Genomic DNA, 13,654 nt, shown 5'->3' on the forward strand with positions numbered 1-13,654 from the left:
AGTCAGGGTTGTCATGTCAGATACCCAGTCTAGGCACGCCGGATCGCCGTCAGACTGGTGGTGAGTAGCCTACTCAATGTGTCGGTGTTTTAAAACTATGAGTTAACTATGGTGCAAAAATGAGACAGTCAGTAGGCTAACTCACTCTGTATTGTTGTGTAGATGCGACTTAATGTAGGGCAGAAGAAGAGATAAATGACAAGCAAGCATGTAGCCGATGTGAGCTCTCAAAACGCCGAAGCGCGTGGCTGATAATGACAGCGACGACAAGCAAACAGTCCCACTTTAATTCACAACACTTCCCCTTTCCTCGTGTTTTGCCCACATTAGAGTCCATACTCATTGCATTGTCCAACTCTGTGTCCTCCAGACATCGTTAGGGATAATTTCTACGTGATTTTGTACTGTTTAACATTTGTCCCAGTGGCTTGCACAGCAGGGCTTGACATTAACTTTTTCGCTTGCCGGCCACTGTGGCTAGTGGTTTTCCTGAGTCACTAGCCATCCAGCTATTTTACAAACCACAAATGTGTTTTTTTTATCATGACACTATATATCTAACCTCAGAAGATGAGGTGCTTAAAGAAAGAAGATGAGTGCTTTCTACATGGAAATAAAACAAACAAATAGAAACTGAGTAACTGATCTTTTTCTTGAACTTAAATAGGTCTACAAACAATTGATACACAAGGAGCAAAGTGCCGAATATGTCATGCCATAGGCATCGAATAAGCTACCTGCCAAATTGGCTAGTGACAGTGAAATTGTACCAGCCACATTTGGCCGGTTGGCAGGTGCCAGGGTCAAGCCCTGGTGCACAGCTATTTAGTGGGGCAGGTGCTCCAGGACAGGTGATGGGCATGTAGAACTTTCGGCTGCCTGCACTACAGGAGTGTGTGGCTGCCTGACATTAGGGCCTATAGGAGTGTGTAATTATAAATGATAATAGTTTTAGTGGATAACATGATGCAACCAATACTATTTTAATAGTGGCATATTGGGGCATTCTATTACATGTTTGATCATGTGAACATGGACCACAGTAGCCTACATTGTGGGAAAACAACCACCAAAAACACTTTCTAAAGGTTATTTTTGGTCTAGTAGGGCAAAGGGGTAGGTGCGTTAGCAGCACCACATTGTCCCTATCTGTGCACGCCAATGATTAACTTAGGCCTATCTTTGTAGGCTATGTGACTACTATATTTCCTCTCTTTTTAAATGTATTTTTCAGTCTGTTTGCCATTCTTGTGATAGGCCTATAACATTTGAAGAGGACATGGTGGAGAGAGGGACAACATGACTTACTGTAGCCAATATCACAGTTTCTTTTTCAGTGTGACGAAACGCAATGCACGGAAATGGCCCGGGCTGAAGACCTCGATCTATACCGTTGCCCAGTTTGTCTGGATGTATTGAATGATCCTGTATCTATTCCTTGTGGGCATAGTTACTGTTTGGGCTGCATCACTGACTGTTGGGATCAAGAGGAACAGAAACTCGACGATCTTAACAGCTGTCCCCAGTGTCGGGAGACTTTCAGCACCAAGCCAGCTCTAAAGAGAAGTGTCGTGCTGGCCGAGCTGGTTGACAAATTTAAGTCCACACAGGCTGAACTGAACCAGCTGCAGCCTTATGCTGACCCAGGGGATGTCGTATGTGACATTTGTCATGGAAGAAAATTGAAAGCCGTGAAGTCTTGTCTGGTGTGCATGGCGTCCTATTGTGAGGCGCACATACAGCCTCACTACCAGTCTGCCGCTCTGAAAAAGCACACTCTCTCCGAAGCCTCTCCGAAACTACAGGATAACATCTGCCCTCAGCACAACCGACTTCTTGAGCTCTTCTGTCGTACTGATGGGGTCTGCATCTGCTTCATGTGTACCACGGAGGAACACCAGGGCCATGACAGCGTCTTGGCATCCAAGGAAAGGGCAGAGCAGCAGGTATCGTAATGCTACAGACATAAATGTCCTCCTGACCTCATATGTGTTTAACCAACAACTTAACATGACATTGCAATACCCATCGTCATGTGTGTGCGTGCGCGCGTGCGTGCGTGTTGGGAGGTGGTGGTGGTGGAGTGGTGTCTTCTTAATTGGACCAGTTGGTTTATATGGCCAATAATGGGATGAAACGAAATTGTATGTGACAGAAAACGTTTGAGGAAGCAACAGAATTGTGCCAAGAGGTGATCTGCCAAAGGAATAAGGAGCTGAACAGCCTGGTTGATGGCACTCATTTCCTAAAGGTGAGGTCTGTTATACAATCTTTACATATTCTCACTCTTGAATCACATTTTAACTGCAGCTGTTGACGGACTAGGGTAAATTAACATGTTTTGAAAATATTGCTATCAGTGAAATCAGTGAAACTTTAGAATAGTGGTCACTCAAGCAATTTTATTTTTTATTTCATTAAAAATGTATTAATTAACTAATATTAACAACACATTGAAGCATTTGTAAATGAGTACCAATCTACGGCTGGACAACGGAGTGGGAATCGGCTCTCAGCCTACTATATGAGTTTTATGTGTGTTTGCCTTACGGAAACGATACATCACACTATACGTACAGTATATCACAACATCTAAAGATATTAGTGGTTTTCAACCTGGGCTAGTTGCGAGCCCTAAGGGGGCATTGGGAAAGGTACAGCTGAGAAGGGGCGGTGCTTAGTTGTCATTGAGGTGGGGGCCATCTTGGATTTGAAGCTGGACAATGTACTTTTCCTACATAGCACACTCTCGAGTCTCGACATCATTTGTACCAAATATGGTGCTTGTATCACCAACTGAAATATTCTGTGAACATTTGGACTCGTGTCTCCTACTATTTTTAGAGATCACTATTCTTGGCCTATCATGAAATCTCTTGAACAAAAGCAGCCAAGCTTTGGGTTTATTGTAACAAGAATGTAAGAATACAGGTTGAATGTTGTGGGCTTGAAGGCTAACCTTCTACATCCGTCTCAATCAATGTCAATAAATCTTAACTGACCCAATCAAATCAACTTGTAATCATTCTCTCAGGATGCAGCACAGGAGGTAGTGGACCACTGTGGACAGGTGTTCACTGAACTTCTCCAACTTGTTACGGGGGCTCGTACGAAGGCAATGGCGACAATTGAACAAAAGCAGAGAGCAGCAGAGAGCGAGGCTGAGGGAACCAAGAAGGAGCTGGAGCGCGAGCTAGCCGAGCTGAAGAGCAAGGAGGTTGTACTGAAGCAGCTCCCTCAGCAAGATGATGTTCATTTCCTCAAGGTAACATTGCTTAAAGGATAACTTCAGTCAATTTCAACATGCAGTTGTAATGCTCACACTACCCTGGACTTGTCAGTACCTGAGTTTTTTTTTTCTTCTTCAGCCTTTTCCGAGATCCTGGTCATTTTAATGGGGGCAGCGCTTTGTTTACATTTCAAATAAACATTTTTATTTATTCCCAAAAACATTCAAAAGGTTATACAACATCAGCAGACAACTAGCAAACAGTGGTACCTTTTGTGAAAATATTTGGAGTAGGCCTTATTATATTATTATTTTTTTTAAATGTAAACAAACACTGACCCCATTAGAATAGCTCATATCTCGGAATGGGCTGAGCCGAAGAATGTGGCATCACAGAGTACTGACAAGTCAAGGGTAGCGTGAGCAATACAACAGCATATTGAAATTGACTCAAGTGGTCCTTTAACACGCTCCTCTGGTTGGTGACGTGTTTTGAAATCGCATGTTCAGTTGTTCTGCTGCCTTCCTTCCCTGGTTTTGTATCTCCCTATTGATCCTTTAGGAGCTGCAGCAAATTCCAGCTGAATACGACACCAAGAGTTATGGTGTGAAACCTATTTCCTTTGGGCTAATAAAGAAATCAATCAGTGAACTCGAGGACAAAATGGAGGCTATCTGTTCAGAGTTTGAGAAGAAGGTTTCTGAAGAAGGTAAGGGATGTGGTTGTTATTAACCTTTGAGGAGTGAGGATTTCCCCCCAGTTCTTCTAGAATTTTACTCAAACACTCTACAGCTCCCATAGAAGACTGTGTTCAAAGTCTCGCAAAGTCCTTATGACAACATAATGAGAATTCAAAATTCTAATCACATATTTGTGATGGTACTCCTCAAAGGGTTAAAAGCGGTGTGTAACACAACCGTCTTGGACTTCTGGTGGCCATTGAATATTTTCATGTTTAAAGGTGCACTGTATAGGATGGTGGGCAGAGAAGGTATTGCAACTATGCTTCTCATTGAAACTGTGCTGTCTATTCCCAAATGTGATCTTTTCATGGGTATTTACCAAGTAATGAAGTAATATTTACTAGTATGACCAAAGTACAGTAATTTTTGTACCTAAAAATGTTCATTTCTGGAAAATCAAAATGGCGGACAATGGAGAAGATCCCCTTTTCATGGATGAAAAATGCCATTTTCACAGTCATAATGAATACTTTGATGGTGGTGGCAAGTATTCATGAAAGACAACATTTGCAGCATGAATTCTGGAAAGAAACTACTCAAAATATTACATAGTGCACTTTTAAGAAATTGTGGATGATTTATTAGGAGTCAAGCAGCGAAACTGCCGGATAATGTATTTGAAATATCATAAACATCAGTGCCATGACAACAATCGCTAACGTTAGCGTCTCTAACTACCACTAGTGTGTGCAAGTTACCAGTTTTAAACTCGTAACAACTTTTCTGCTAATTACTATGATTCGAAGAGAACCTCTTTTGGTTCCTGGCAAATGAATACTTTCTCCAAGGTATAATACACATTACATTACCTGACATTACTACCTCTGTTAGAGCAACTCAAAGTGTAATGCAAGTGTTATTGTTCCGTTAACCCACGGAAAGGGCTTGATCACGGTGCGCCACAGGAATTACTCAACTCAATTTTCCTGTTTGTTTCTTTATTTTGCTTTTTGCATTGTTGAAGCATCAGTGGTAGTAGCAGCAGTAGTAGCAGGTAAAAACCTGAAACAATATTAAATAAATACAGGATCAGGTCTCAAACAACTTCAGATTTTAAACTTTCCCATTTCTACACAATATTTACAAATGTCCATACAATATCTACAAATGTCCATATGAAACATCAAACACATCAGTGCAGCAATATAAAAGACAAACATAAGTAGCCTATATATTAATCCATTGACCATTATTTCAATCACTAAATTTACCCTTAATGCACATGAAGGACCACATTAAATGCAGCCATGTAAATATCAAAAACAGATATAACCTGCATCAATATGATTAAACTTCAGCCTTCATCCCAAACAAAGCATACATCAAGAAGTAAATAAGCTAGAGAAGCGTGCTAACATTTATGCAGTCAGCCTTACAATATGACTCCATTTCCCACAATGCATGTAGCGATTCAGGTTACTTGTGCCAGCTGACTAATTCCTAACCAAATGTTACATCCAAATCAACTACAAGCCATTTAAACATTAGCAGTACATGTTTCAAATGAATGTTTGTTTTTACTACTTAAGATAAGTCACACAACACCTAACGCTACGCTTTGCCAGGCAGTTTGGAGCTACAACACATTACAAGTGATTCACACGCGAGCAGGGAAATGTTTGTCAGTAACCACATGGAAAGCGTTTACTCGCAAACCGTGGATTAGACGCTACAAATGCACTTTCAACATTACTATTACAAGATAGCAGAATTAACATGTAACAAAAAGTATTAAAGACAAAGAACTTACTCAGTGGCCGCACACCGGATCAATTTTCGTGACTAGGGCGGAAAATCTCTCTGCTACTTTGAAGGAGGAAGCAGACCACATGACCCTGCGACGCTCGTACTAGTTAAAGGGACAGCGCACCATTTCTCTGCTTTGACATTACTCTTAGAAAACAAAACAGTTATGTTGTGTAAATGACAACCTGTTCACCAGCGAACTCTGAGAAGTTTGCATGGACAACATAGTTGGGCAACGATAGCTGCAGGGTCTGACTGATAAATTTAAGGACCAGTGGAACAATCGTCAGCAGCAAATTAATATTTGACAAAAAGGTACTCAAAACAGACACCATTTCCCATTGTCAAGTGTTCATGCCTTGGTAGTGCATGAAACGCCTATTGATTGGATACACCGCAGAGTTCACAAAAAAGTATCCAATCACTTGACATTCAGAAATAGTGAGATTGAAAAGCTTCTTCAGGGTTGGCTGCCAGGAAGGTGGACAACAGAGGTGCAGATATTTGACATCATTGCCATTATCACCCTCCCCCATTAGATTATTGCCCAGTAATCTGGTAACACAAGTTTAACCCCTCCCAGCACCCTTCCAGGAGCACCACCATTATTATCCTAATGCAGCATTCAAGTCTGTCTAAGCATCTCTGGATGAAAAGATGTCTGAAAGAAGGCCCACCAGTTGCTCTCAAATGACAAAGACTGGAAATAAGAGGAAAACATCTAATTCATCACTCTCCTGCAAATGAACATTCCCCCAATTTCGGTGTAGAGGATGACTTCTTGAAATGTATTGTATTTTGGGGTCAAATATGGGAAATCTACCATTTTTCTTTTTTTATACAATTTTATTTTTTACTTAGTCATGGTTTATGTCCAGTCTGGACAAAGCACAGTGGGTTACATTGAACTGCATCACAAGCTGGAAAACAAAATCAACCATTTCTTCCACATTTCTCCACATCATGACATTTTTTTTTCTCTCTACCATTTTTCGAAGCTCAAAGTTGACTGGTATGGTTGGCATGGCAACTTAGGCTAGTGGTTCACTGCTTGGTCCCACATTGCTGCTTGCACATTTATTTTGAACAGTCACCATGTTTTGTTTGTTTGTTTGTTTTTTTCTTCAGTAAAACAATAAGGATTTAAGATTCTCATCTTGTGTGTTGGTGATTTGACGGCTTATGTGCTTCTCCATCTCTATCAGAGTCCACCATCATATTGGAGATGAAGGATGTCAGTAATTTCAGTGGACGTGTCAGAAGTCCTTCAGTCCTTTGGAAGAAGTGTGGAAAATTGTAGTGAAACCACACTTGGATGGAGAGAAAAAGTTTCTGGGCTTTTTTGTTGATGCAAGTTCAGAGATTGAGGGCAAGTAGGTACTTTGCGGCATGATTTTCATCTGTACTCATGAAAACAAAAGTTTAAGATTAGCAGGAATATAATAAACTGTGAAGATGGGGCATTTGCAGGGCTATAGTCAGGTCCACCTTTGTAGAGTCCCAGATAAATCCAAGACCAGAAGAATAGTCAAGTCCGTGTCCAAAGAGGTTTGAGTCTGAGACAAGACAGAGTCCAAAATGATTGAAGTCCAAGTCAAGTCCGAGACACATGTCGATCAGAGTTAAACAATGAAAAGAATGAATGTCAATAATGCGAAAGTTTGAAGGTAGCCTACTATATGCCATGGATGTGATGACAAACTTGTTTGTTGTTGGATTTCAAGCTCCACTCTAAAACCTATGATGGCCAGTGTCCTACACAAAAGACCAGTGTCCGGGTCCAACTAATGCCGAGTTCAACACAAGTCCAAGTCCCTAGAAAAACGCAACATGATCTCCAAAGATTCCGTGCTCCTGGACATGGATGTTAAGGACACAAAATCCGTGTCCAGGGGCCTCATGTACGAAGGTCACTTACGGACAAAAAAGCTACTTAAGTTGTTTTCCACGATCACGGTCAGATGTACTAAAACAGACTAGGCGTGGAAAACTGCGGATCTCCACGCGAATTTCAGGGCTGCTGTGGAAGTTTCCGTAAGCGTGGAAGTTGCCGTAAGTGGTGCATTGCGTCTTTTTGGCGGCACACAGAGGCATGCAGCACAACTACATGTGTTGTACGCAGTCGGAAATATTGCAGAGATGCAGCCAGTTAAACGTGGATTTTAATGTTGAGGCGCGTGATTTAAAAAAAAAAGATGAAGAAAACCACCTCACCCATATTATTGTTGAGGCAATTAAGCGGACTCATGCAACTATCCTGGAATTACAACGAAATTGGATGCCTATCAACAGCATTATTTGGCATATGCTAACATCAATCATAAATTAAACATTGAATAGCCTATTTTCTGGATCTATGCGTCTTCTCACATTTGTTGGGAACGTCCTCACCGCAGTCCTTGTCTTTCTCTTTTAATAAGGCTACTGTAAAATTAGTCCATCAATTGACAGGTGATTTTTATAGGCTAACTGAGTTGGCTGCAAGTTATTCATACATGTGGCGTAGCCTATGTGTACATGTGTCATCTTTCAGAGTTATAACCGACATAAATGTTTATTTCTCGGAAGCCTTGGCGACATCGCTATGTTTTGATGTAATGCCTTTTAAATATCAATTGTTGGTAAACCTGCATTGTAGGTTACTGCAGTATATGACAGTTTTTTTTCTGCAGTCCTCACATTAAGTATTACCAATGCCTGGTTTATACACGCCAAAGTAATTTTGTTAGGCTATTGTGCACAGCCCTTTTCCTTTTAAATTGGCTACCTCCGAAACAGCGCCTTCACCTCGCATCATGATTTCCCGCGTTCCCCTTCCCGCGTCCCCTTTCCAATTTTTTCAACCAATGAATGCACACGAATGGGTCTGTTCATACTAATTAGAATATTCATATAGAATATTTAAGGGAGGAGGCAAGGCGGAGACTTGGGCCCGCTTGTGCTCGTGCATGTGCGCAAGATTTCACGGCAAAACCTGGTTACGCACTTATTGATACATCCGGATATTTTTGTCCGTAAGTAACTTTCAAGATTTTCGCGCCCGCACTTTCTTGGTAGGAAATCCACGCACTTCTTTGTACATGAGGCCCCAGGAGCACGGATTTTGCCAAAATTCCGTGCTCCTGGACACAGAATTATTTTCCGTGATGGACACAAGTGCTTTCTATATATTCCCACAGCTTTAAGTTTCCACAGTCTTGTGTTTTCTCAGGATTTTTCTAATTTCAAACGTTTTTTTTTCCCTCAAAAAACATTTTGTACCGACAGGTTGGACTAGGGTTTGTTTTGGTCTGGGCACAGCCAGACATATTCCTTCGTTTATTATATGAACTTGATAGCCTAGCAACCAACTGGAAAAGGTATTTCTCAAAAATATGTCTTTAATGACAGGTTATGGTTAGGGAATGTTTTGGTCAGGGCACAACTTAGCATTATTTTAGCATTTGGTATGTTTTTTCTAATAATAGAGTTAACACAGTGCCGTGGTAATAGCCTATAGAAAGCACTTCCGTGTGCCCATCATGGAAAACAATTCCGTGTCCAGGAACACAGAAAACAATTCCGTGTCCAGGAGCACGGAATTTTGGCAAAAATCCGTGCTCCTGGACACAGATTTTGTGTCCTTAACATCCATGTCCAGGAGCACGAAATTTTTGAAGATCAGGCTGAAAAACGGACTTGAGTACTACAGCCCTGGAATTTTGCACTTTCTATCTAGGTGTCAATTTGTGTCAATTGTCTTTGAATCTGATTATTTGGACTTTTCTATCTCTTTATGTCTGTAGGAACTGGGATTCCATAGTTGTGACCATAACACTGAAAATAATAACAAAAAATAACATTGACAATAACAACACAATAGTAATAATAATTATTATTATTTGAAAGCATAGCAAATGACTTCTCAGCATTGTTTACACTGATTTTGTTCATAATGTACCAGATGCTATAATGTACAGACAGAAGAGAAGTAGATGAATAGTAGGCCTAGATTTTTTCCATCATATTACTCTATTGCATTGTTCCAGGTCATGTTCGGTTGAAGGCATTTTGGAGGTCATAAACCAACAGGACATGAAGAACTCATATAGGCGGAGCATAACCCACACGTTCTGCAAGAAGGAATCAAACTGGGGCTACTCCAAGTTCATGCCATGGGATGTAAGTTTCACTTGGTCATCTGGTGTCTGTGCTTGGTTTAGGAAGGCCTGTCAGTTACTCTAGCGTCTCTGTCAGTTACTTATAGGACACATTTGTGAACATGAAACCATGTTCTCGTCTGGCATTGACACAAACGTTCACCTTACCTGTAGGGCGGTCTGTATATCCAGAATTATTTCAATTGCAAAATGCCAGAATTCTGAGAGAGGGTTTTAGTCATTAGTTTACATATCTCTCAGGGAAGAGACCGTTTCTGTGTCCCAGAGATGAATGAGCCTGGCTCACACCATACACCCTGACCCTGTAACACTGCATAAAAGTCAGTTTAGCAATCTAGAACATTTCCAAATCTTCCCAGGATTTGCAACAAATTCATTATTAACATTTCAACGGCTCAATGGTTCATACATGTATAAGGCAATGATTACTAGTTGCGTTCAGTAGTTCATCCAGTAGCATACAGGTTCCTGCCAACTATTGTTAAAAGCTTTTAATTGGATATCAACATTTTTTGACCCATGTTATACTGTTTCAACGTAACTTGTGACATTTGTGACCAGGAAAATAGTAATACAAGTTCATAATAAGATTTAATCTCAGACCTAGTGTCATAGTCAGAAAAACTGTTTGAAACGATGCATGCTGCTGTCAGGAGTTATCAAGTTAGTGTCTTGAGTTGAATGGCACGGTTTTTGAGTTAAATAATCTTATCTGCCTAACATTCTGGCTGCACAACATTTTAGTAGGGGCACATACTGCATTGATCCTTTCTTTGTTTTGTTTTTTCAGCACTTCATGAATCCAGAGAAAGGATATGTTAAAGACAACAAAGCCATCTTCTTTGTTACTTTTGGAGTAAATGATCAACCATACGTGGTTCTTTTGTTTGTTTTTATTGACCTGCCAAAGTGTTCTGTGAAAGTTAAATAGGTGGTCTGAGGGTTATAAATCAGTCTTTGAAATGTTTGTATATTTAGACATTTTATCTGATTAAATAAATTGAATAAATAAATGCCTTGAATTATGAACAATTATTACTGTTAGCTTAAGTCTCCAATTGTTAGGTTTGATTCATTAGATTGGAACGAACAGTAACCCATGTGGGAATGAATTTGCAATTTCGCGATAAGGAACTGTTTAATCCCAAAAGGCTGCCCATGATACTTCATACTGTTTGTCAGAGACTTAGAGGAGTCTTGTGATTTCATCGAAGAATTCTGGTAGAAAACTAGTCATAGAAAAAACAGAAGGAAGCAACCCAGGTTGCTTTTTGAAGGCATAACTCAAAGACGAGTGTTATTTTCCTTATATTTATTACATAATAAAAAGTACATGACCATTTATTTATATATACATAATATTTCCAGGTGTAGCTCAGAATTAGCTGATTTGAGGCAGCCCTAGGAAGCTTGGCCTGCTGAAAGTCTCCTTTATTTACCATCAGCTTACGTTGGTGCAACTCAATAAGTTGCTCTACAAACTGTGGGTGTGGACAGAAAACGGTATAGGGCTGCCTCAGATAAGAACATCTCTCCCTTCCTTAATCTGTGTACAGTACCAGGTACGCTCTGGGATCTAAAATGGTAATAACTCCATTGGACCAGTGGTGTGAAGAACACCTGCTAGAAGCTGTGACCAGCAGGAGGTGCTTAGAGGCCATGGCTGACAAGCAAACCATTTGTTCATATATGGTGACGCGAGATACAATCACTCAGTGATCTCAAATGGTGCACTTGTGCACTTCAGTGTTCATGTTTTAGTGCGTATGGTGTATTAGTTACACACTAGAGGGCCTTTCTCAAAATCTAGGACAGTGTCCAAGTGTATCGGCCTAATTAGTTACACCCAGTGATTGGATACTCTTTGGAGAACTCTACAGAATATCCAATCACTGGGTGTGACTAATAAAGAGTATCCAATCACTGGGTGTGACTAAGTAGGCTGATACACTTGGAAGGTCACTGGTTTTGAGAAGGGCCCACTGAAACATAGTGCACAAGTGCGCCATTTGAGATTCAGGGTCTTTCCCAATGTTAAGTGTTCTATCATTGGTAGTGCGTGAACCGCCCAGTGATTAAAACTTTTTGGTGAATTATGCGGAGTATCCAATCACTGGGCATTTCACGCACTACCAAGGCTACAACACTTGACATTGGGAAATGGTCAATGTGGTGTCCCTTACATAGTGCACTACAGGGTGAATGAGTGGAGCATTTGGGATACTCCCTATCTGTTCCCTCAACACAAACCACACAGCTCAGCAGCTCAGCAAATTTGCTACCTTGGAAAAAAGTATGTTCCATTAAGTTGATGAGGGTAGATTAATATTATGTATCATGAAACCATGAACCATTAGGCTACTATTTGCAGACAAGGAGAACTCGCACACCGTAATGCCGAATGCAATAGTTAACTTTTATTGCACTGTGGAAAAACAAAAAAGGTGCTACCCAAGAGCAGTGCAGACGTTATGTTCACAGTCAGACCATCATCAGTGCAACCTAGTTTGCATGTAGGCCTAGTTAACCCACTCGAACCTAGCACCCACCAGGCACCAAGTCAAAAAGTGCGATAGGCTACCTCCAGTGGAAAGTACTATTGCAATTTGTTTTGTTTGGTCTGTTACCACAGATTTTATCACATATTTTAGTAAATATGACCTCAGTTGCATATTAAATAATCATTTCAGAACGCTTGCAATACAAAAACATTTGCCTTGAAGTGGTTACTGTGAACGTTTCAAATCAATTGGCCTATGTCATAGTTTAAAATGTTGCCCTATTATATTCACATTTAATCTCACATTCAGTCTGGCTTTTCAGGCTACAAGCAAATGAATGGGAAATCTACAACTTTGACCTTGGAAACAAGTATGTGTGCCTTTGTGTCACTTATAATAGGTAGATTTAATGATCTTGAGTGGCATCATAACGTTTGCCTTACATAACCTTATTTTTGGCTCACAAACTTATTTCATTTATCATTTTGTTCATTTTCAGCGGTTGACGAATCCAGTGGAGGGATTTGTGAAAGACAACAAAGTTATGTTCTTGGTCACTTTTTTGGGTTATAGGGATGCATAAATGGTCATTTATGCATTTTATGCATGTCCTGTCAGTAAAAATCACAACAAAAAATCTCATGTACCCAATTGTTTCCCAATATTTATACCATTAAATTAAGTGTGGGCAGCAGTGGTGTAATAGGGAGTTGAACTGTACATAATATGGTTGCAGGTTCAAGCCTCACTCTTACCAATCCCTTCCTCCCTCCACTGCTGCAGTCAAAGATTTTCTTAGAACGTCTCTGCAGTGTCCTTGAGCAAGGCACCTATCCCCACAATGCTCCAGGAACTGGAGCAAATACCCTGTAATATCTATAAGTCGCTCTGCAGAAAAATGTGAGCTATGCATAATATAATGAAATGTAATATAATAATTATAATATATATTATAATAGAGTTTTCTATGTATGTAATTTTTTAAGTGTTGTACAATTTATTTTTATCAATTTATGTTTTGCTACACGGACCCATTGACTTTCACTAGCTTAGCGACATGCTCCCTCTTTTAACTTGTCTTAAAGGGACACTGTGTGAGATTTTTAGTTGTTTGTTTAAAGAAATTCATGCTGCCCATTCACTAATGTTACCTTTTTCATGAATACTTACCACCAGCATCAAATTCTAAGTATTCATTATAACTGGGAAAATTGCACTTTTCATACATGAAAAGGGGGATCTTCTTCATGGTCCGCCATTTTGAGTTTCCAAAT

At 40.2% G+C, this 13,654-nt stretch overlaps 1 protein-coding gene across 1 annotated transcript; it reads left to right on the plus strand.

Moving 5' to 3' along the window:
• LOC134440863 (E3 ubiquitin-protein ligase TRIM47-like) lies at positions 1-10,911 on the plus strand. Its single transcript, XM_063191019.1, has 8 exons — positions 1-57; positions 1,326-1,946; positions 2,156-2,251; positions 3,035-3,265; positions 3,792-3,939; positions 6,925-7,092; positions 9,748-9,880; positions 10,670-10,911. The coding sequence occupies exons 2-6, from the start codon at positions 1,362-1,364 to the stop codon at positions 7,017-7,019; spliced, it is 1,155 nt and encodes a 384-aa protein (XP_063047089.1). The 5' UTR covers positions 1-57; positions 1,326-1,361; the 3' UTR covers positions 7,020-7,092; positions 9,748-9,880; positions 10,670-10,911.
• Positions 10,912-13,654: the final 2,743 nt, after the last annotated feature.

Source organism: Engraulis encrasicolus, chromosome 24 (assembly GCF_034702125.1).
Source record: "Engraulis encrasicolus isolate BLACKSEA-1 chromosome 24, IST_EnEncr_1.0, whole genome shotgun sequence".
Classification (NCBI taxonomy): domain Eukaryota; kingdom Metazoa; phylum Chordata; class Actinopteri; order Clupeiformes; family Engraulidae; genus Engraulis; species Engraulis encrasicolus.

Coding starts and splice junctions, on each gene's coding strand:
- LOC134440863 (XM_063191019.1), top strand. CDS start 1,362: ATGGCCCGGGCTGAAGACCTCGATCTATACCGTTGCCCAGTTTGTCTG. Junction 2,252..3,034: donor ATGGCACTCATTTCCTAAAG/GTGAGGTCTGTT, acceptor TCATTCTCTCAG/GATGCAGCACAGGAGGTAGT. Junction 3,940..6,924: donor GAAGAAGGTTTCTGAAGAAG/GTAAGGGATGTG, acceptor CATCTCTATCAG/AGTCCACCATCATATTGGAG.